This window comes from Platalea leucorodia (genome assembly GCF_965183815.1).
Source record: "Platalea leucorodia genome assembly, chromosome: 2".
NCBI classification, from domain to species: domain Eukaryota; kingdom Metazoa; phylum Chordata; class Aves; order Pelecaniformes; family Threskiornithidae; genus Platalea; species Platalea leucorodia.
The window spans coordinates 91,159,753-91,184,906 of NC_138824.1; the positions used below are offsets into that span (position 1 = coordinate 91,159,753).

Sequence of the window (25,154 nt, forward strand, 5' to 3'; positions counted from 1 at the left end):
ACATATTCTAGATCATGTAAATCACTTCAAAACTTGAAAGAAAATCTGGAAAAGAACAAAGATTTTCTCCACAGAGATGTAAATAAGCAAATTCACTTTGAACTGTTCCAGTCCTTCGAGGGAAAAAGCCAGCAAACCAACATCATCTGAGTTCTGTTTAAAAAGAGAAAAGCCCAAGGAGAAATCTGGCTTTATATTATTTTCTAATTATTCAACATTATACAACATCAACAGGGTTATTACATAATAATGGTTTCTTCTTGCCAACCAGGCTTTAGCTACTCTTTAGAAAAGAAACTGAAATTTAATTCTAGCCAAATTAGAAATTTATTTACAAAATTTTGAATAAAAAGAGAAGTCCAGAACATGGAGGTCACTTCCTTTCAATACTCCATGAACAGAACAAACTGAAACACAGAACTCAAAGTATAGACTAAACATGGGCTGAATCATTATGATTATGTTGAGAAAGTGTCACACCATCACAGCTGCCATCACAGTTATCACTAGGCTCAAGATGAAGCTTGAAACAAATCACCTATGTACTGCAAGTAAGCAGTACTCTACGAGCATATGCCTGGTGTCCTCACCAGACTATACCAGGGAATACATGGGTCTTCTGTGTGTGTGCAAGCATGTGTTAAGAGGAATGGTGGGAAAAGCTGAAAGAAAAATTAATAGGTACGCAGCTAATACTAAAGCACATGTTTAACACTTTGCTTCAGGATAAAATATGAACAAATCAAAATATGAATTTGAACATGAATAGTCATCTCAGTTCATAATTCATATAAATTAAAACACAGTGATTCAAGGATTATTCATAAAAGTTGCACAGTTAGGTTTCATATTCCATCTCCTTTTAATTAGTAATTTAGAACAATGTTATGTAATTAAACTAGGAATACTGGAATGGGAGACAAAGGAAGAAGTGATTTAACTATTTGCAGCTTTTCTCTGTTGCTTTCACTACAACATGTCCTGTAAAATTAGAAAAAAAATGTTCCCTACTTCAACGAATGATACACATATGATTTTTGATAGGAGTGTTCAGCTTTTAATATAAAGTCTTTTAGGCTTTGTTTCCCACCATCTTTGCTTGTAATGCTACAAGAAACTTGTAGATCATTGCTTGGGGAACAGAGCCAACACAAATGGACAGACTCTTAGCCCAGATTCGTACAAATACACAGACTCAGAGCATCTAGATGCTAGTTCTTTTTGAATTTTTATTTTAGTGCTCTCTCAGCATTTGTTTACTTAAGTGTCCTTACCTACCATGTTGTTTTTTATGAGATCTATATCATAATTCCCTGTTCCTCTCTAAAGAGAAAGGAAGCTAAATAAGCTACATCTGGTTCAATAAATTCTCAGAGTGGCAGCTTTTCAGGGTTCTAAAAATAATTCTTGGCAGGATGGGTCAGCAGTGAAAAGTAACAAATGTGATTATTTCATTAAAATATAAAAGTCATTCTTTCTAAGATACTAAAAAGAAAAGTGACTATGAAAGCTTATATATCCACATTGGCTTCGCCTATACATTTTTCTTGCAATAACTGTATTATATATTCACTTGCAACATCTGACTGTGAAATTAGAGTCAAAAGAGCTGCTGCTAATGCTCTAAAACCTATTTTATCTTCTTAAGATTCTTAATATCCTAGATAATATGTAAACAGACTGCCATAAAACTTGCTGATTTAGGACATTGTTTGCAATGTCTATGTTTGCTTTGTAGGTTGTAGCTGGATAATAACGGAAAAAAGTGGAATAAAAATACTTCATGGAAAGTAAGCAGTAGTGCCACTCACCTGCCAGTGGAGGATTATATTCCAGATCAAACCAAGTGTCAGCTTATGATTTCCATCCACAATGTCTGAGCTCCCAATATTTACCAAATCAACCTATTAAAGAAACAAAAAAAAATTGCATAAGATTAATAGCAAGCATAAAAAGTTGGTGTTATTTTCATATATTTGGTGTTAAACTTTCTTTGTAGTGAGGAAGAGGGAGGGATGGGCTAGGGTAAATCTCTCATTTGGTTTCTGTTGTTTAGTAAACATCCAACTCATGTTTTATAAATGGCAGAATTAATGTGCTGGCAAAAAGCAAGCAGTAATCTAGAGTTCCAATTATTCCAGTTATAGCATGTTGTGAAAACATACAATTAAAAGTAATAGTTAATAATAACTCAAAAATCTTTTATATTAAGCCTCTACAATTACAAATCACAAAACTGATGGGTGAGACAGAAAACCTCCTGTATTATGCTCCATACTACCTTACATAATATACTTTGCTGAAAGCTACACACACATCTAGACACTGTAAGAACCTACAAACCCAAGATATTGTTCTACATATTTAGATTAAAATAAAACTTATTTTGCCTTAATTAAATTCTACAATGTATAAGGCAAGGCAGGATGTGTTCTGGAATACAGAGAAACCAATGATTGTGATCTAAGCAAGTCTTTTTCACATTAGTTTGTCCAGTAACGTTGTTTTCCATAATTATGCATTTGCAGCTTCATAATACATCAGCATTTACCACACTGGAATATTCTTTCCTCCACATGTGAAATGATCCTTCACCCTCTCCCCCCAAATAAGAAAGCCAAATTCAGGGATATGAGTGCAAGACAATACAAGCTAAGACCTGCACTTCTGGATCGAAACTACAACTCTAAAATTTGCATCCTCACTGTTTCATAGATGCAGTTTTTCATGATCAGAACTGATACTTATATGGTAAAGTACCCCATTCTTTAAAAAATTACAGTCTGAATGTATCTACTGCACTTCTGAAGCTATTTGAAGTTATATCTGTAAAATGACTAAAGTTTTTGCATACTCAAAATAAGCCTCTTTTTATTTATTTCAATGCATGTATGTATAGGTCATTTTTACTAATCACATACAAAGCAGATATTTTGTCAAGAACTCTAAAACTCTCTGAGAACTCTTTTCTTTAAGAATTCTTCATTTTGTACTAAAAGCATATGAGACTGTCAATTCATTGTAACCAACAGTGTCTTGGAACATTTCCGAAGTGGAACTTAGACTTTTGTTCTGGTTTTGGCTGGGATAGAGTTAATTTTCTTCCTAGCAGCTGGTATAGTGCTGTGTTTTGGATATAGTATGAGAATAATGTTGATAACACACTGATGTTTTAGTTGTTGCTAAGTAGTGCTTACACCAGTCAAGGACTTTTCAACTTCCCATGCTCTGCCAGGTGCACAAGAAGTTGGGATGTGACACAGCTGGGACAGCTGACCCCAACTGACCAAAGGGATATCCCACACCATATGATGTTATGCTCAGCATATAAAGCTGGGGGAAGAAGAAGGAAGGGGGGGATGTTCGGAGTGATGGCGTTTGTCTTCCCAAGTAACCGTTACGCGTGATGGAGCCCTGCTTTCCTGGGGATGGCGGAACACCTGCCTGCCGATGGGAAGTAGTGAATGAATTCCTTGTTTTGCTTTGCTTGCGTGCACGGTTTTTGCCTTACCTGTTAAACTGTCTTTATCTCAACCCATGAATTTTCTCACTTTTACTCTTCCCGTTCTCTCCTCTATCCCAATGTGGAGGGAACGAGCGAGCAGCTGTGTGGTGCTTAGTTGCTGGCTGGGGTTAAACCATGACAACTTTATATCCTGAATTTCAAATGGGGTCCATGTAGCAAGTGACCCACTACAAAGCTTATTAGGGTGTTGCCTACATGTTCTACAGGCCAAATCCTCCATGTTTTTGGAAATGGAAGCCTCAATACACAGAGCCTACATCTGTTTTACTGAAATAGAAGAACGCTTTCCAGTTTGCCTCAGCATTGCCTGAGGCTATACTGGGGCAACCACCCACCCCAACACTATCACCTTTCCACAGGAAAAAAAAAATCTGTAAAATGGATTGACTGGAAGGAGCAGCGTTTTTCAATGTTACCACGCAGATGACTGCAAAACCTCAGAGCAAGGATGGCACATACCAGCAGAAAAATCTAGATTAGTCACAGGCTTTAAATAGCTTTAGAACCATTGATTTTGCATTCCCGAAGTCCCATAGAAATCACTCTTGAGATGATTTTGAAGGTTGAGGAAACTATTTCAGAGGCAGATCTTTTGGCTTTATACTAATTTGATCCAGTATATATATACACACTATATTAATTTTTATATTGTGTATAGCTTATAAGGTTTTCATTACATAAATATGATGGCCACTGGATGACCACTTCACTTTCTAAAAGTATGTTTTTTCTTCTATATTCTTCGATTGGAATACTCTCTGCTTTCTTTTTATATTTGAAAGGGACTATTGTTGTGTTCTGGAAACTGAATGAAAAGCACATCAATGGATTTAGCTGATACATAGTGAATAAATACTTTTAAAAGCATTTACTATGAAAATTTGTAACCACATTCCAGGTATGCAATCAAAACATTCTTGTATACTGTGAAATAATGTATTGCTGATTTTTTTCAACAAAGTCCAATATTGCAGATTTTGAAGAATTAGAAGCTTTTTCTTCTCTTTATTTACATTAAATTCCATTTAAAAAAAGAAAAATCACCTGGAGGTCTTTATGCTAGTCTTATAAGGTCACTTTCATTTATGCACAAGTCTTCAGATGGACAGGCATTACCTTAGATTTATAAAATCAATAACTTTATTCAGCAGCTGAACTCAATCATGTTTAGTTACCTACCACAGCTATCAAGAAATTCAATATAATATGCGGCACAGAAGACATTATCACTGTTCCATCACATCTTACTGTTAAGTTTAAGTGAATGTTATAGTTTATATGAATTTATTCTTGAGGAGGGGATATGATATAATTAGTTGGCCACTGAAAATGTCTGCTAAAGTTATGGATCCATTAGAACACTTGCATAAGGAAAATATCATGAGAATATTTACTCAAAAATGATGCACAGGATACTGTCTTGAAAAGACAATCTTGACAAAGTAGAATGGAAAGTGGTTTTGATATGATTCATTTCCTTAATGTTATGAACCATAAGGAACAGACACCAATGAAAATTTACAAAAAAGATTGCTTGTAGGAAAGGCCTCAGTTTTTTAGACTTCATAATTGTCAGAGCTTGTGAGTAGACATTTTGATAGGTAGCACCTTCTAGCCAGTTATGGATGACTTCTTGTAATTAACCTTTTAAAATGTATTTTAAACACCATGCATTAACATAAAATTGTGCATATTGATAGCATTCATTATAGATATATTATTCAAATATTTGCTGGCAGAGGATTTTAAACTTTTTGAAATACATTCCATCCTGGTGCTGAATGACAAAGTATCCAAGTCACATTAAGAAAACTGCCTTGCCTCCAGTAACTGTATACTATAGGCCAGAGTTTGATCCAACACTTACAAAGCATTAAGGATGCTATGCATAGGATGTTCTGACCCTGTTCGGCTGATTACTTACGTTATTTCTCTGCAAAACCTGCAGTGCTTTGTTGACATTGTTCAGAGCATGAACTCTTGTGGAACCCTTTTCTTTTGCCTACAAAGAAAATAAAACAAATTTGACTGCCCCAAATCAGAAACTAGAACATACTGTATTTAACTCAAATCTTATATTACACCTGTAGTTTTCTATTTCATGAGTTTATGACAACAGTGAGAATATTACCATACATTGTGCAGCTTACCAAAATGAAATAAAAGCAATTGTGAAACAAACTGTATCCACAGTTGGAAGGTAATTTGGTACCTCGACATTTTTCAGTGAATGAATCATTGAAATGTATATAAAATCAGTTAATTCCAGATTGTTTTTATTATGACTAGTCATCTTCTCCATGGCACAATTTAGGAACATTACTATGACAACCAAACAGATAAGCATCAGCTTGTTTAATATTTATTTACAAATATATTCTCTCTGGATTTTCATTCTCAAACTCCCAGCTTGCTTCACTACTCTTTCATAAGAAAGTTTCAGAGAAAGATCCCAATCTCAAAGTCCAAGCAGGAACACAAGAGAGGATATTCAAAAATATGTGTGACATCGCTTTAGAATTTCCAGGTTAATAAGAGCAAGGTGTTCTCTCTTTTCAGACATGTACAACTCCAATACATGGACTGTATGTATGAAATTTATAAGCGAAACATTCTAATTCTACACATTAAATTCTATGTCTTGTATTTGGCACAAACATCTAGTGATAAATAATTTCTGAATTCCAGCTAAAATCTAAATATCTAAATGAAGCCTGCCTCAGTCTTGTTTCTGTTTGCCACACTTCCTTAATAAGTGCGTACAACAAAGTAGAACATTTTCATTTTACATATATGCCTAGCAAAGGGTTACTGTCTAATATAGCTCTAGTCACAATGTTTCCTCAGTTTCAAATGCAAGTTGAAAATAATCAGACCCCTAAAAAATAGTTTCCACAGGCCCTCATCAGTGGTGGAATTAATGAACACCACCTACTACAATTATCACACCATCAAGACTTCAATATACAGTAAATGTGTTAATATACACGTACAAGTTTTTGGCCTGTAAGGCATTCCAGGAGCTCCAGAAGTCTTCGTCCATCTCGAAAATCATTAAAAAGATCTTCAATGTAACGTCTTCCAAACTGAAATGAAACAATGGCTTTAGTTAGTTCAAACACCAAAGAAATGAAGACTCAAATTGCTAAAATAAGACCAGAAAGCTGTAAAAGCCACTGTCTTGCAAAGTGCTGTATTCCACTTGTGTAAATATATTGTGCTAATTAAATAATAAATATGAAAGGTACAATGCAAAGTAAAGGAGCAAAATATCTTACAACTAAACTAATAGGATTCTTTCACACACATCTATGTTTAACAAGGTTCTATTACATATGAGAGATTGGTGCCTACCTTATTTCAAGTACTTTTCTTATAGTAAGGAATGTATATCCTTTATTCCCTCTTAAAACTATACTATTGATATAATTTGTGAGAAACTACTGCAGATCCAATAATTTATAATTTGTGCACATACCATTAATTCAAACAATTAAGCAGAACTAAATACAAATAAAGCTAGAACACAAAGTGGACTTCGCAATTAAGGTGCAATTCAGGAGAAAACCAGGAAAAATAGTTTGCCAAATGAAAAAAAAAAAAAAAAAAACAAAAAACCAAACCAAAACCCAAAAAACAACCCAAACCCAAAACATCCATAAAGAGATATCAAGTTTAAGTGCCTAGTAGGTGCTCTTTCACGTGGCAGAAACAAATTTGGAATTACACAGTCTCAGGCTCATTCTAGTGAGGATCTAAGAAACATACCTATGTTAATAGGGCATACTTGGAATTGTACTGAATCAGGGCCTCATTACTGTAAGTGGCTAAAACAATACACATTTTGTACCTAGCATCAGCAAAAGACAAAAGGAAATACTTGGGATTTTCCCCTATGTGACAATGGTAAAAGAGTATTTACTCTTTCTAAAATTCAAGCCAAGTTTCTGATCTGATGATTTGAGTAATGCATTAAATTTTAGAAATAGAGAAACATAATTTTGTATAGTTTAATCACTGTGCATCTTTTATGTGTACCTATAAATTTTGACATATTTTTGTATGTATGAGAGCTATTGAGAACCACAATAAGAAACAGCGATTATTTGGTGCAGTGTCAAGTAGATTCACATGTCCACATTATTTCTAATTTGTGAAGTTTCACAGATGCTTTGATTGATTTGAGAGGAAGCATCTGTATTTTAATTTGCTAGAATTGACACCATGCTGACCTACATTGCACATCCTCCACTTTTACCACAGAGCAATGTAGAATTGGGAATCCATATGACACAGAAGACATTTGCTTTCCTGTCAGTAGCGTTGTTCTAGTACTCACTGCATCACTCATTAGAGCTAGCTGGGAATTTAATGAAAAACGTGTTTTGTCAGAGTGTATCAATTCCTTTGGAAGGTTTCTTAAACAGAGGACAGAATTAAGGACAGTTTCCAGTGCTAGACTCATTTTTGTCTCGATCAATAAATATTTCTGTGTACAGCACAAACTTAAGCACTATTGGCTACTCCGGCATTACTCTTTCCCTTTTCCTTTCTCTCTGACTGCTCTTCTGAGGCAAGAGCAGCTTTTAATCCCTTCAGTTTTTGGTAAGGTCTTGCTTCTGTTTCACAGAACAAACAAACACGAAACATCAAAATTTTTCTACATCAGTAGGAATCCTTGTTTTCTAGTCGGTTTTCACACCCTGCACAACCCATTCCACCTAAGCTAATTTCTAGTTAACACATGTGCTGCCACTTGACTACCTAAAATATTTGAAAACAAGTACTGAATAGATTCACATATGATTTACTTACCCTGCTCAACCTTGTGAATTATCTGTTTAAGTAATAATAATCAGCAACTCTATTTCCTGCCTTGCATTTAGTATGAGAAATAGTTTTGATAAAATGTTTTAAATTATAGTATGAATAATCATGTGCCATTATGCAAGTCAAGTCATGCACGGTATTCCTGAAGTTGTCTATTACTTACTCTATACAGAACAAACTTAAAATTAAAACATATGACTAAATCAGAAAGACTTTATTTTGTTCCCTAATCTTGCAGAACAAAAGTCATTTTTGCAGAGGGGAAGCACAAGACCTATGCATTTCTAAGGGAACATTTTAACATTCTTTAGAAAGCTGAAGTGATCAATAGGCCCTTCTGTAACACTGTGAAAGAGTTGTGCCCATAATGTTACTGAATCACTCTGGGAATATGAGCACAATGACATTTTGATAATAGAATATAATTATATTGCTTTGTACCATAAGGGAAAAACAGAACTAGCCTTCATAACTGACTCTGTGTCTTTCTTCCTTTTTGCAGCATTTAATCTATTAATAAAGTTTAGGTTGAAATCCATCTAGGACAGCCAAAATTCTGCTTGACAAAATAATATGGGGTTTTTTTTTGGTAAAGCTTTCAGAAAGAAAATAAAGACACAGCATGGTAGCATCCCCAGCAGGACATATTAATTATAAATGTATTACAAGTAAACCTTAAAACAAAAGTTACCATTGATTTTTTAGGGTCTTGCAAGTATACCTTCCATTAATCAACTAAAAATACCTTAAGACACCCTATACTACCGCCACACATATAATCCTTAACCTGAAGAAGGTTGCTATTTTTCTGGCAACAGGGTAATTAAGTTTTCTTTCTCAAATAGATTGTCTTCACTGGATCGACATTGCAGTAAGTCTTCAGAAACAAAGGGCTCAAAGATGCACCAAATAAATTCACTGTGTCATTGAAAAGTGTCTGTTAAGTTGTATGAAGCTTTGAAAACAATGAAAAAACAAGCATAACTAGTCAATGGCTTTCCAAAACAAATGCCTAGTCTTTTACTATAAATTTGTGTTGAAAATAACCTTGTTTAAAAGTTTTTTTAGGTTGTGACCTATAGCCACCACCCTTTACCTACAGAGGAATGAAGATGTTCAGAAGAATCTCCGGTGCCATTGGTATGCATGTTGATTTGTTAATACCCCTATATGTCAAACTTATCCAAAACCTAACTTTAAAAAATGCCCAATGTGTCTGCATGCTGAATTGTTGGTTCACACTTAGTTTTTCTTCTTAAAAAACACAATGATGGAAGAGATGGGGGAAATGAGAGAGAGAGTACGGGACAGAGGAAGGACTGCAGATATTGAATGTGAAGCACAAGGCAACTTCTCATCAGTGTGGTACTAATTTCCCAACAAGTAGTTTGACTGGCAGCAATATGAAACTAGAGATAATTGTATGATCTTAATCAATATATACCTATAACATCAGTCGCATAGATCAGCAAAGTAATTATTGTCTCTCTCTGCCTTACTTGCTTATTTCAGGGAGACCAACAATTAACAGAAGGATTTGGGAGACTGGAGGCAGGCATAAAAAGGACAATGAGAAAAAATATACAGGATAAAGAAAAGGAAAGAATAACTGTAAAACTGAAATTAAAAAAAAAAAAAAGAAGCAGAAATTACTTTCTAGAAGTAGGACTAACAAAAGAAAAATCTATGCTAGGAATTTGTTAGAATCTTCATTACTAGAAAGACTGCAGGCATTTAAGTATATGGCAGTTTTATGTATTATTTTAACCTACTGTCTTTGTATTAAATAAAGGTCAAAACACAGACAATTTTCTTGGTTTAGCTGATATGGCTGTTGGCTGCAACTGCTGATCTTTACATAACATAAGGGGACTTGAAGGAAATCCAAGAGATTTATTTAAAAAGAAAAGCACCAAAAAATGTGATACAGAAGGGAAGATAAGATTCCTGTTTTATCATGGGTGAAATTAACCCTCCAACTTAAATAAGGACTGAGGAAAGGAATTCACAAAATACATTTGTATGGAAAAAAAAAAAAAAAACCTACACTACCACAATCAACTACACAAGCCTTAGTCTTATTAGTCTTAGAATTACAGGGTAATGTACAGTTAATATCTCAGGAAAACATGGGAACTTGCAGTAGAGTCTTTCCCCAAGTATTATAAGGGAGTGAAGCATACTTAGAGTATTCCATGTACTAACTTGGAACATAGTTAGAATGTTAGAACATAGAATCCTCTTCCATAGGGGAAGAGGATTAAGAACTAACATAACTACATATGTACATGCATGTACATATTCTAGAATTCTCTCAGTATTAATTAGACTGAAATAATATCTAAAGTGTATTAGTTGTTTTCCAAACTCAGACAGCAACTGAACCAACCTTATGCCAAAGAACGTTACCTAAAAAGACAAAAGCAGATGGAAAAGAAAGAAAAATCAGGAAATAGACTGAAAATAAATGCTCATAGATAAATGTAGTTGCAATTTTTTTTGGTGTGAATATATTTAGAAATCTTAAAACATCAAGCTCCATCCTATTCATCTCACTACTGTCCACTTTTATTGTCATTCCGTTGTTCTTCTTTCCAAAGACTCTATATTAGACCTTATTCCTCTCCATTCAGAGCTACACGCAAGCCAGTAATTGTGAAAGCGATACAGAGAAGAACACTAAATAATTGAAAAATATCTTGTCCAGAGAAGGTACAAAGACATCTGTTCATGAACATTGACTCTCCTACTGCCCAGTGCTCAAAATTATGAGTCACAGCTCCAAAAAATTCTGATTAGCATAAAACTGCTAGCAGACATTATGTTGTAGAACAAATTAGCATAGGCAAATCCTATACTAAGGGAAAACAGAGCGAAGGGAAAGGAAATAGGAAGGGGAAGGAGTTGGGAAGGGAGGCAAAAGGAAAGGAGGGGAAGAGGATTAAGAACAAGTCATAACTTAAATTTTCTCCCACAAGCACAAAGGGTAGAAACGTATTTCTATTTCCTGAGATTCATAAACACTCAAAATTTCAAACAATGAGTCCATAATAACAACTCCAGCAAAATACATTACAACAGAAGACTGTAACACAGCTATTATTTGGGGTTCTTTAACATGCATATTTTTTTTTCTGTTTTATAAAAATGCCATGATAAATATTTTTTCCCATTTTTTCAGAAAAATTACAGAGGGCAAAAACGTGGCTGAGGAAGAGATCTCAGACTTTTCATTTTGCTTTGAAGACAAGTATGCATTTACATTACACTTTTCATTTGAGGGCAGACTAGACTGTAAGAAGATTATTACAGTAAGACAAGTTGGATGCTATTTCTTATGCATTTACAGTATTATTGGCTTATTATTATCAGTTCATCTGGTAAACCTAGCAATGAAAACTATCAACAGATGGAGAAAGAGAGAGAGAGAGAATAAATTAAAAGAGAAAAGGCACTGCAAAGACAGAAAGTTCCAGGTTAGGCATGACACTAGACAGAAGATTTAAGGTTATATTAGATGTAAATAGGAAAAATCAGCTTACAATAAAACTAGTGGACACAGAAGTCCTTCAGACTCCGGGGACAGGTAAATAACTAAGACCTTAGCTTGGGACAAAACCTGTGCCTCTAGAACGGGCAGGAAACCTGGACCACAGAGCCTGGAAGGGAGCTGTAATGCGGTTCATCTGTGCCCCCAGCGTGCAAAGCTGTGGAACAAAAGAGCCAGAGGTGCTCTGCAGTTTGGCTGGGACCTCAGGCTGCTGATTGATTACTAAAAAAATGAAAAGACAAGTTACAATCCAGAAAGGTAGGAGGACATAAGCCATAAATTGTCACATAACTTTTTCAAGTAATTGTCTCAAGTTCAGTTTGTAAATCCGTAAATTTTGGTGAATAGACGTCCGTAAGAAAGAAATAAAAACTTGGTTAGCTTAGAGATGTTACCCTTAGTAAGACTTTGAAGAATCAACTTTTCCTTGCAGTCAAAATATTTGATGCCTCACTCTGTGAAACAATAAAGAAAAGCCATTGAGCTAATCTCAACAGATCTTTTAAGTCAATTTTAATAAAAGAGGGATTATTAATACTTGCTCTTTCTCTGCTAAATATATTAAAGGTTGAATTTCTCTCCCCAACATCCTCATTTATGGTTTGTTCAGTTCTGCTGGGAAGTTCCATGAAAGTCACTGACATTTTCTTTCATTGACGCTGGCCTACTATTACAGCAGCAAAAAATATTGTCCCAGTCATGAGGGAAGAAAGATGCATCGGGCATAGTTTAATTAGGCCATAGCTTTACTGACTCATGGGAAGCACTGAGTAATAACTTGAGCCACACAAGCCGTCCTCTCTCCCTTCATCCTTTTCACCTGTCAGAACACAGAGGCATCCATTCTGCTGCAGGTGAAACTCTACGCCGGCCAGTTGGAAGTCAAACACTGCACAAGCAGTTTGCCTCTCTACTGTCAGAGCTCCAATCTATTACCGAGCCTTTGTAGTAGACACCTTTTTTTGCAGTCTAGCTTCAGCTTTCAAGGAATTACACAGAGGAGTAACAAATGAATGCTGGTATTTTAAAAATTACTACTACTGACCAACTGAGAGGAAGGTGTAAAACTGTTCTCTAAAGATGCCACACTCTTCGCACAGGCAACGAACCAAATATTACCATACATTTCAACAAGGTAGCTGTGACAATGCCTGCTGCAGGCCCAGAACACCCAACTCTACCCTTAATGAGGGAACTAGGGGCAGGTCTTACCAATTGTCTGAAAGCAGTTCATGTTTGTGGGACAGGACACGACACATACTCCCAGAGTAGGAACCAGTTTCATATCCAGACCCTGATGTTCAGGTAATGACACCAGACCCTCGTGGCACTTCAGTTCTTGTAAAAGGTTATCTTCCCCTCAGCACAAGGAATCACTTTACTTTTCTAGTGTCACTACAGAGAAGGATACTCACACAGCCCTAAGTTTCTGAAGAATACTTTGTTAATTCCATTTTAAAATAAATCAGGAAATCTCACTGCAGGGGCTGTACATATCCAGAACAGAAATACAGATGTATTGGCAGACACAATTCTGTCAGTATAGCTATCACTGGTTTTCTTAGCTCTCAGAAATTTGTCTCTAAATTAAATGTAAATCAAAGAATAAGCAAATAAATTTGTCATAGTAACTCATACTTCATCTTTGGTTTACCCTCATCTAGTGCTTACCCAAGAAGAACAGAGAGGTGCAGAAAGTTCTGACATCAAAGAAGTAGGAGAGCTAATCAGCTAGTGAAGAGCAGTCTCACCATGGTCTCCAATTACTGTATAGGCTCTACAGATAATGTACATTATCTCCTCAGTACACTTTATCGTACCCTTCTGAAGCCAGTACATAATGCCTTCTGAGATCCAATATGCAAAAATATTTTCTTTCTAGAGTCTTCTAATTTACCTTTCCTTTGTTGAATCATACTGTAAGATTAATTATGTGATAATTAAAATATTGGAAGTTTCACCACGCATAACAGAACTTCCTAAAGTTATGTTGAAATGCTCCCTGTCCTTAGGATCACTGAAATTCATGAAGCTGAATTATTTTCTCTGCTCTGAAAGCAAAGAGAATCCATTATTTATTAATTAGACACATGGCATTTTAAAAGTCAAAGACAAAATAGTTATTATGTATTCTATTTTCACATAAAATTTCCTTATGAGATTTATTCAATACAACTTGAATTCACTTTAATTAGACATTCTATCTTATCTATTAATGCTATTTGAAAATGAGATTTTGAAATGAGTCACATCACTAATCAGATTATTTTTTCCAGATTCAGTGTGTTATATTTTTCATAAGAATGAAATTAGATTAAGGGCAGATATTAATTGTAATAGCATGATAGTATTAAAAACCTGAAGATCTGTTTGAAACAGCAAAATAAAACCTACTGATACAGTCTCCAATTAGAGCAGAAAACATATAATGATATCAACAGTAGTTTTTTAATAGCACTTCAATACATAATATTGCAAAAAGCTATATAATCCATAATGTCAATTGCTAAAATGAAAAGATATAATTTCAGTAATTTTAATATTATTTTTCAAAAGTTTAACTATTCCCATAGAATAAAATATCTTATAAACAACTAATATTGTTCACTGTGTGCAGACCATAAACATGCAAATCAAAGCATGAACAATTTTTTAGGTAAAATTTGATGGGCCAGTTTTAAGCTGACAGAGATGGTATAGCCACCTCTGGATACCCACACCTGAATGTGGCAGATTTTAATGTAATCAGATATCTGTTAACAAAGAAATAAAACCTTATTATTTTAATAAAACCTTATTATTTCATATATGGTGCATATATTTCATATATAAGTATATATGTCCCCTTTAAAACCTGAAGCAAGACAGGTTATTGCTTCTGTGACAGGATCAATGGAAAAGTACTTTTTAATGAAAGGTTACCTCTATTGCAATTCCAGCACAACTTTAGCTGAGATACAAATCAGGTGAAAGAATTATCAAAGCGGCTCCAAAGATTCGAGGATTATTCCACCCTTCACTTGAACCATCAAAGTTACACTGACCACCCAGGTAATTCACACTCCTGTTACTTAGGATTTTAAAGTGTTCTGTGATAGATTTTCAGTTCTACTACCAACCTAAGCAGGAATTTGACTTAGTAACATAACCATTCAACAGCTCAACTTGTGCATTAAAAAATGCTTCTCTATTAAAGTTTCCCATTTCCCGACCAGCCAAAAAAACAACAACCAAAAAAAGAGAAAGTGGTGAGAGAACTGTCAAAGCTTAGACAAAAACTAACTGGTTTCAAAAAATATTAAGGTGATGCTCACTAAATACATCTATGCTATTTGCCCAGTAATTACTACACAAAGTTTTTATTTGGTAAGCAGTGGATGTACAATGTTGGCATCTACTGCTTTTCTTTTATGCATATAATTATGCTTCCCACCTCTGCAAAGAAACGTATAAGGAAGAAAAATACCATAACCTAACACCTAATTTTATTTATAGTGTTATCTCAGATATAACTTACAATAAAAGATGGGACGATAATTATATTTACATGTTCCAGAATACTTGTATTTTTTTAATTTATAGTGTGTAGGTATTTCTGAGTTTATAAAGGGTAGACTTTTAGGGGCTGCAAGGATGAAAATGCAGGGTTTTTGAAAGAAAGAGCCAGCCCACTTTCCAGTGGAGAAGCACAAACTGTATCCAGCAGATGCCAAATGCAATAATTTTAGCTAAATTTCTCATTGAAGGGAGCATCAGTTCCACAGCAGACTGTTTCTATGAAAATTTGTTATTCAAGTAATTTATTTTTCCATATGTGGCTATTAGAAAACAGAAAAGAGGGAATGTCTTCACTCTTGATTAAAAGCACAAGCACTCATGCAAAATCTTGGACAGCAGAGAAAGATTCTGAAATTTTTGTCTTTTGGCTTACTGATGTTCTGAACCTTAGAGAACAGTTTAATATTTACACAAGGAGGTAGAGAATACTGCATGTACTACGTTTCCTCGCGTACAAAGATGTCCTTTCTGAGTAAGTTTGGATTCCCACTTTACTGAGGGACAGGCTTTAGAAACACATTTTTCATCAGTTTAGAGCTTAAATCCTGTCTGCAAAGAAAATCTGAGGTGTATAAATGATAAGCCAAATTTCAAACATTTTACTTTGGAAGCCCTTCAGGTACATAGTCTCATCTTTGAGAATAAATAAACCAGAGAAACCTCTACTACTGTCTTTAGTTGTAACAGACAAATAGTCAAGCTTCTAAATAGGTGCAATTATAATTAAACAAGACAAAAACACAGTAATTTTCATCAATAAGAAAACAAAAAGAACAAACTCCCTAATTATGAAGTGTTGCTATTACTTGTATTACAAATCCCATATAAACAAGAGAATTAACCTAGATCAGTTAAGTCAAGATGTGAAAGAAGCAAATACGACACATAATTTGGACAAAAGTTTTAGAATGAAACTCAGTTTCACTCTACACAATGGCTCACATATGTGGCAGCTCCATTTCTGTGTTTGCAAAGTGGTGGCACTGCACACTGCAACTGATTTTGACTTCCCTTGGGAAGTCAGCTTCCCTGAAGCACTGAAGAATGGGCTAGTTTGTGATAAGCCACCAAGGAGGAGGGATCTTCTCAGTCCATAGTGAAGGCAGGTCTCCCCTTAGGGCTACAAACCATCAGTGAAATGCCCAGCTGAATTACCTGAGAACTGGCTTTGTCAGTATTGACCACATGGGGAATTCTGACCATTAAAGCTAACATTCCTTCTTCTGCAGCCTAAACTTTCGGTTCTTACTGCTTCAGATACCTTTCTGATGTAAGGAAAATGTCTACAGTTATCAGGATCAACACAACAATTTGACACGTCTCAGAGAAACTACCCTAACTTGGACAACGGGGTAGACCTAAGTCATTGTAGCAAGTCATTCAGTTTGCTCGATTTGACTTTGTCTATGGAGGAAAAGCGAAAGGCAAAAGTTCTGGCATTTCTTGTCATGCTTCTACTCCCACTAACTCTTATAGTTTTTTGGCTTTCATTAACATTTCTTTATTAGGAAACACCTGACCACTATTTTAATTTTAACAAAAAAGACAAAGGAATGCTGAAAGAGGTGTATCATACAGAAGAATAAGTAATGAAATGATGTATTCAGTCTTCGCCAGTGCAAAGTCATCCTCAAGAACAAACACATTTTGGTAGCCAAATCAAAACCAAACTCTTAGTACATCTGAGGTAGCACTGCTTTCAAACATATTTATTCACACATATTTTCATTGACTCAACTGAACCTTTAGTACTGACCTACAAGTGGATGACTCATCCTCCTTTCTAAAGGGTTACAAACATTTAGTCAAACATTGCATTTTCTGGCACATGCACATAGCCACTCCCTTGTCATCTTGCTTCATGGAATAGCTAAATCAAGTATATATTTGCCTCCAATATTGCCATTTAAAGCTGCAGCAATGGTAAAATCCATGCAACCACATCTGAGCTGGATGGTGATCATTTTCACTTTGTGAAAAGGAAAGGCCAGTATTTATTTATTCAGAATGGAGGTTACTTCATTAACTTAAGTGCCAGAGGGACTATGCTTGTTCTTGCTGTCCTGTGTCGAAGCCCAGCTGAGCAGGAGGATTTACTGCATGCATATTACAACCAAGAACTGTTCTGGGAGTTCCTCTACACCCACTGTACTTATTCCAAACAAGCTTGTTTGCAGTAAGTGGGATACTAATTTAAATGACATGCTTAAAAAAGCAAGTATACCCACTCTGCTTGAGCTCAGGTAGGAGTTTAAAATGGGTTCTTCCACTTTTTTCCCATCTGGAGAAGTGAAGCATAATTTTACAGAGACTCCAAATCCGCCTATAGAAACTACATGGCTAACCAAAAAGTTACAGTTTTCCAATACAGTCCATTGTTTGGCTTAAAAATTCTATGCAAGATATATAGTTCATTATCTAAAGGTGAGTAAGTAATTTTTATTTAAAAAAAAAAAAAAAACAACTGTTGCTTGAAAGCACAATTTCCACTTGAACTACTACTAAAAATTAGTAGTCTGCTGTAGAGGCCGCCGTCTATATGTAGAATTTCAAGACATTCGGAAGGAAATCCTAGAAAGAAAAAGCAGCAAGAGGACAGTATTTGAAAGGGAACAGCAGAACATATAGGACACAGTGAAACAGCAGGAAATGAGGACATTCAAAGACAACTTCTATTTCTTTTGACAAAATCAAATTTACGCGTATGGCAGCCTATCAACAACAGGCTCCGCAGCACGAGCTGTGAGTGTGGCACCACCACTACTCGAGGCTGCGGTACCCCTGCTCTCTGTGACTGCCATTCTCTTACTGCGTTAGTGTCATGGATTTCCCAATGAACAGGAATAACCAGCAACAGCTGAAAAAAGTCCAGAAAGCAAAAGTAAAAGAAGACAGACTATTGGAGTTCCACATCTGCACTGTAGATCTTACCATCTTCCAAAGTTAGCATCAATTTCTGAAACTAAGAAAAGTATTCCCAAAGATATGCCTGAATGCATAAATCAAGGGAGTGTAAGAGAAAAGGCATGGCCCAATTCTATTTTTCTTTTCAACAGTTCAGTCCAACAATTTACAAAAAGAAAAGGAGTCTGTGCTTTGATGTGAAGGAGTCTTAGAAAAAAACCCAGAAGTTGCATCTTTTTTAGAAGATTTCTGGGCAACATCACGTACTGCAGATGGCACTACCCTGCCACTGCAATCTGGCTATGCAACCAGTATCCCCAGTGTTGAGACCAATGTTTTGAGTCATGGAAAACCCCAAACCTTAGTTGCCCTGGGTACACAAAGAAGCACCTCTATAGCATGGGCACCTTCTTTGGCTTGCCTGGGTGAGGTTTCCAATGGCTGGACCTGAACAGCCTGCAGAGCCACATAGCATTTCTGCTAGGATTACTGCAAAAGGGGACGTTATGTCTGACTCTGCACAATCTTCACAGAATTACTGGGCCTTCGGGAAGTAGCTATGCAAATGTCAGCACAATATATGGACCGTGTATGGACATGATGTATGTAATATTGAGAGAAAGCAGGTCACACAATGCATGGGTTTATACAGTTCATGAAGTTTAACCTCAACTACTGCTATGCATGTTAATCAGATACTCAGCCTCCAATCCACATCAGCACTAATTAGAGAGTGTTATTTACTGTAGAGTGTAGGCTTGCTTGGGCAACTGCCTGACATTAATTATTCTTTGAATGCTGGAATTTAAATCAAAAAACGTAAAAAATGAGTAATGCTGGTTTTGTTTAGTGTCACATAGTGTTAAATCAATGAGGACTATAATGAGCCTTTATTCAGAGATACTTGCAAAATAAACAACTGTTTTGCTGGAGTTCATTACTGCTTCCCAAATTCGCTGTTACCCTTAAAGCTACAAAACTTTTTATACAAGTTATAGGAAATTCAGCAATTTTACTCCTACTAAATGATTTAAGCCCCAAAGAGTGACAGACATTCTGATCTGGGGACAAAAGTCACCTTCAGATTTTCATTTTTCCTTGAATGAAAACAAATTTTGTTCAGATTCTGAAGTATTTACAGCAGTCTTAATAATTCTGTTGATTATTGTGGTGCTTCCACTTTAAAGCTCTTATATATGTGGGCAGACTTTTTAATAGGGCTTGTAGCGATAGGACAAGGGGTAATGGTTTTAAACTAAAAGAGGGTAAATTCAGACTAGATATAAGGAAGAATTTTTTTATGACAAGGGTGGTGAAACACTGGAACAGGTTGCCCAGAGAAGCTGTCGATGCCCCATCCCTGGAAACATTCAAGGTCAGGTTGGACGGGGCTCTGAACAATCTGATCTAGTTGAAGATGTCCCTGCTTATTGCAGGGAGGTTGGATTAGATGACGTTTAAAGGTCCCTTCCAACCCAAACCATTCTATGATTCTATACCACTGGAACAACCTGAATGCAAGTCTCATCCTAGAGGGAATTCTGCTAGAGTCCAAGATTAAACCTTCAGCAGGCTACAAAGTCTGAAAATAGTTTGAAATCCCACAAATGTGCCTTTATTATCCTACCAAATTGGCAAATGGGAGAAATGGGGACAAAGCTCACTGAGTCTCAAACATCCTCACTTCACTGAACTTTCATGTGCTGTAGTTCTAAATAAATTTTGTGAAAACCTGAACAGAAATATTTTAAATAGACTTCATACTCAGTATTTTTCAGTTCTACTCAAAACAATATCAATTTGTGTAACAGCAAACCAGAATTCATTTCTAGAATGCATAAAAAGTATCTTAAATGCAATAATTAGAAAAGTGATTATATAAAGAATGTTTCAGCAGAAACATGACTGTTTCCTGTTTTAAAATCATGTTTGTGCGCTTTTAATTAGCTCAAATGAATGTACAATAAATTGAAAAGATATCAGTAATCAAGTATGCATTTTAAAATCTAAGTGGTGTTTTGACTAATAGCTTGCTATTCATTCAAACAGCTGCTATCTATCCTACCTTTCTTGGTTCACTGACATTTTAGAAAAACTGCGCATCTCAAGAGCTCCAGTAAAAAGTAACTGATTTGGAGTTGACTGCAAATCATTTAAAACACGTACATTTAAATGCATGGGAACCAAACCTTTTGCAATAATCTACCTTATGTTAATTAAATCCTCCTGAAAAGTACTATAATGTTTATGCTCAAAGCTCACAATTTTCAAGATGGAATGGTCCATATGTGCTGTCTCGGCTAAAAAATAATGGTGGGTATACTTCTACCTGGATGGCTATGAGAATATACAGTGCTCCAAACTCAGAGTATCTTTCTCTACACAGCTAAGTATAATCTCAAGACCTCTTTAATGTCCACTTGGTTTCCCATCCATGCAGAAAGCATGCTAAGACTCATCTCACTGAAAGTGGAAAGTGGATAACTTAGCACTGTAAAAGAACAGAATTACTGTTCTGTGACACAGCATGTAAATCTTGGGCCATAGGTTAAGATAGTAACTGTGTTTAAACTAGAGTCTTGGGGACTAAGGGATGTGTCAGGAACGTGAAGGTCAGATGCAGGTCCTGCAAAAGTGACACCATGAGATCCTGAGAAAAGTGAACAGGACAAATAAAAGAACTACAGTGCTGGTCTTGAGGAAAGCAAATTTAGTCTTTTTCAGGGATTTCTGGAGACATTCAAGACTCAAGCGGATAAGGCACTAAGCAACCTGATCTAATTTGACCCTGTATTGAGCTCCAGAGGTCCCGTCTAACTGCAACTATTCCATGATTCTATGATCTTGCTCCTTTTTTGACAGAATTATTTTAGGTCAGTGCTGCATGCTGCCTATAAAATAAATCAGGTTCCTGCCTCCCACTTGGTGGGAACGCATTTCTTGGAGCAAGACAGTTAATGTATTATACAGCAAAGAATTTTTTAAATAAAAATTGTATTAAAGTTCGAGTTTCACCTGAATAATTGTTACAAGCCTGGATCTTGGGGCTGGAATATTTCAGATTTATGATGACAGAAGTAAGCCAAAGGTCTTCCTACATGCTAAATGCAGTCTACAAATAACCTTCATAATTTTACATGGATAAATAATTGATATGGCCATACTCAAGACAGTTAGCAGAAGAAAACAATTATTCTAGGGCTGTTCTCAAATACGTAGTTAATAAAATGGGGCTAGGAAGGGGGAATAAACATGCCTGAGAACTCCTAAGACAATTCTAAATGTAAAGAGATGTATATGAGACCCTCTGGTTTCACATTCTGTGTAAGAACTATTCCAACAAACTCAAAATACAAATCCTATTTAGTACCAGAACTAGTTTTAAAACATTTTTAGTATTATTCATCCTATATGTGTAGCATTAGTCTGCCTCCAAGCTACAAATCAATGAATTAAATTCATGAATAATCAAAACAGGTTTCTTTTTTATCATAAATCAAATCACTCTTTTGTGGGTAGACCACACTTTGAACAAATTACCTCTAATGACAGCAGAATCCCCCACACAAAGAAAGGCAACTGTCAGGAACAGATTAACATATCACTGTGCCAGATTATGGACTTCAAAGTGAGATACAAAGACTGAACCAGCAGAACAAGGAGCTGGTCAGTCACCCTCCTTCGAGAGGAAAGGTAAGTAGTTCAGGGCTGCAGTATTTTTAAAAGATCTGTGCAGTCACAAGTGATGTCATGAGTGAACAGTGTTTAATTCCAGATTGCATCATCCACTAAAAGAAGAGCTGGGATGAAGATAGCAGGTGGCGGCTGCAGCACAAGCAGAATGATATGTTTCTTCACCCAGTAGTTAGCAAAGCTGTGGAACCCTTTGCCAACAGAAGGCTGCAGATGCTAAAGCTGACCTCAATTTAAGGAGTTACTAGCAAGTTCACAGAACAGAAATTCACTAAAGGTTATAACGCCCCAAAAGCCATTGGTGGATCCAAAAGTCCTTGAGCTGCAACTGTTGGAGACCGTAAGGTTACGGGAAAAAAAACAAATCGTTATATGTTTGCTCTACTGATACATTTTTCCTTAATCTTCTGCTTTTGGACACTGCTGGAGACAGGATACTCAGCTCAACAACCTTTGTTTTTACCATAGGGCTTTTCTATATTTGTAAAGGACTTTTCTATATTTGTATACTAAACCTGCAGCTGTCTATAGCTTTTAGCTATGGGGCCTGATCTGGTTTTCACATGAGATACCTTCCATGTCCTTCAGATTGCCCTCTAGGACTTCACATTTAGGGACCAGATGTAGTTTTTTCAATACGTGTATTCCAGGACTCCAGCAAAATCCATCCTGAATACTGCATTCACTTTGACAAACATCTACACAGCCAGAACTTCTAACATTATCACATTTTTTTCTAATTTATCAACAGCTTGTCCAAGTAAAAGAGGTTGAAAAAAATTTTATTTTGAGGTTTTTAAACATGAGTAGTTTTCAAATAGGCAACCAATTGAAAATAAAGATTCACTGCTAAATCTCCAATAACATACCATACTACCTCATTTTAATATTCTACAGTTATTTTGCCTAATGGAGACAAAATTTGTAAATGTATATGATTTAAGAACATAGTCCTTTTAAAAAAAAAAATCATAAGCTTAGCTTACTAAATATGAAACTGCATAACAAGAAAATGACATCTTGGAATCTGACTATTCCCAAATTTGCAAGGCTAAACTCTCAGAAATTATAAATATGCACATTTACATAACCATTTGAAAATCTTTTACTGTCCAGTAAACTACTGTGCCAACCTCCTTCGTGACAGCAGGATCTTAAAACTTGAGGTATTAAGTAGCTGAAAATTATAAATAGAGAAAACCCAAAGTTGCCTATGCAATCTCTCCCATCCTGAAATTGCCTCAAATAGGGTATCTGAATATCTGTTCTATTCAGTAACCATTCAGAGAGAAAGAGGCTATGAAAGAGGTTTGTTTCATTCACTGTATGAGTTCTAACAAATTAGTATTACCTATTATGAGGCTTTGAAGGATATAATTATAAATTCCAACCGATTGTGCCAATGCCTCTTGAAGACAAACTTCCTCACAGCTGCTAATTGGCAATATCAAAGTGCTTCTGAAGAAAGCAAACTCACCACTTTTACACAAAAGCACTCTCATCCTCAAGAAACCACCTACATATCCCAGTGCTCATCAATCAGTGGAAAAGAAATATATAGCCTGCCAGCATTTTAATTTCTGTAAGAAAGAGCCCACCAACATGCAACAGCCAAACAAAAAAGTGGAAGAAAAGAAGGAACCAAAGCCAGTCTGAATTGTTTGGAAAATACTACAATTGAGGAAGATCTCCTGGGGGCAGTGTGATACCATTCTGACACATCAATCCACTAGCTCTGTAAGAAGAGTTTACTTAGAGTTATGGTGCTACAACTTTATATTATAGGTGTTTAATTGGCCTTTATTAGAATTAGCATTTGCTAGTATTCCTCTGGCATCTAAAGACAGTCAAACGCTACAACCATATTTTACTATGATCAGAACGTGTAGACATAAAGTAATGATCACTGTCCTGAAGACACCAAAATCTAATTTCAAATAACATGCGAGTTTCCCACTGGCTGGCTTTCTTTGATGAAAGTGTATGTTCCTGAAGGCCAAGTTTCGGCTTTATGTTCCTTTATGTCAGCACTGAGAACTCTGCAACTAAGAGGCATACTGTGATGATGATGATGACTGTAAGACAAATGCATCACAGATCCTATCTCAGTAACTGCAGGAAATCAGGATGTTTTCTCTTGGATAGGAACTCACTCCAGTTTTAAGTCCCAAGCTTGTATAAAATATCTGTATATGAGTCACTTTTTAAGTCAATCTGTAGCAATGCCTTTACAGTATTTCATTCAGATCTGAAGACAACAATACAGTCTCACCGACGTTCCTCTCATATTTTCTACAGAAACTCACATAACAAGTAAAAGTTTCAACCCTGTAAAACACGTTACACTTGTTTAACCGCACAATTTCCTATAGAAGAAAAGCTGTACCTGCCTTTAGAATCAGACACCTTAATGAATGTTATTTTCCTGCTTGGTAGGCAAAATAACGTCAAGTTTTTATACTAGTTTCAGTAGTAAGGGCTTATCATAAGCTTCCATTTTGTCTCTACGTTGTTTCTGTCTAAAGTCCTCTCTGATATATTCCGCATCCCACAGCTACTTCATCATGCCCTAACAATGTAATAGAAACTGAGTTCACTGCACAGACATATTAGATGTTGTTCGCTTTCCTCCTTTTTTGTCTCAGCATTTTGTTTTACGAGTCTTTTGCTTGTTTTTTTGACTGAAAAGTGAGTCCATACTATTTTTATGGAATACTAATGATTAATAGAGACACAAACTACAGCCTGAAATGTTATTTTTGGTCTGGTTTTTTTTTTTCCAAATGTTTAGTAACTTCTTAGTAATGCTACTAAGAGGGGACACTGTTGTCCTATTCATCAGTTTACTGAGAGCAGATTAAAACAGCAATGATGGATTAAATAAAAATTCAAAATGCCCAAGAACTCCACAGATGTTTCTTTACCTTAAATTCACATTTTTATGGTTAGAAATTAAAATCCAGATAATATCTGTTTATGTCTTATACTACAGCATTAAGACCCACCAGGGTGTATTTTGACAGAATGTAAGTCTACACCTCAGATGCACTGAAAGCCTTCTTGGGTCATCAACGTCTGCAGTGCGCATTAAAG

At 35.8% G+C, this 25,154-nt stretch overlaps 1 protein-coding gene across 5 annotated transcripts in view; it reads right to left on the minus strand.

Moving 5' to 3' along the window:
* DMD (dystrophin) overlaps window positions 1-25,154 on the minus strand; it is a gene marked incomplete at both ends in the record, with an annotated part of 1,307,865 nt that overhangs the window by 912,612 nt on the left and 370,099 nt on the right. For all 5 annotated transcript variants that reach the window (XM_082303865.1, XM_082303861.1, XM_082303862.1 and 2 more), the window contains 3 exons: window positions 1,812-1,904; window positions 5,451-5,528; window positions 6,520-6,612. In XM_082303865.1, coding sequence (XP_082159991.1) covers window positions 1,812-1,904; window positions 5,451-5,528; window positions 6,520-6,612 — 264 coding nt within the window. The remainder of the gene's footprint in view (window positions 1-1,811; window positions 1,905-5,450; window positions 5,529-6,519; window positions 6,613-25,154) is intronic.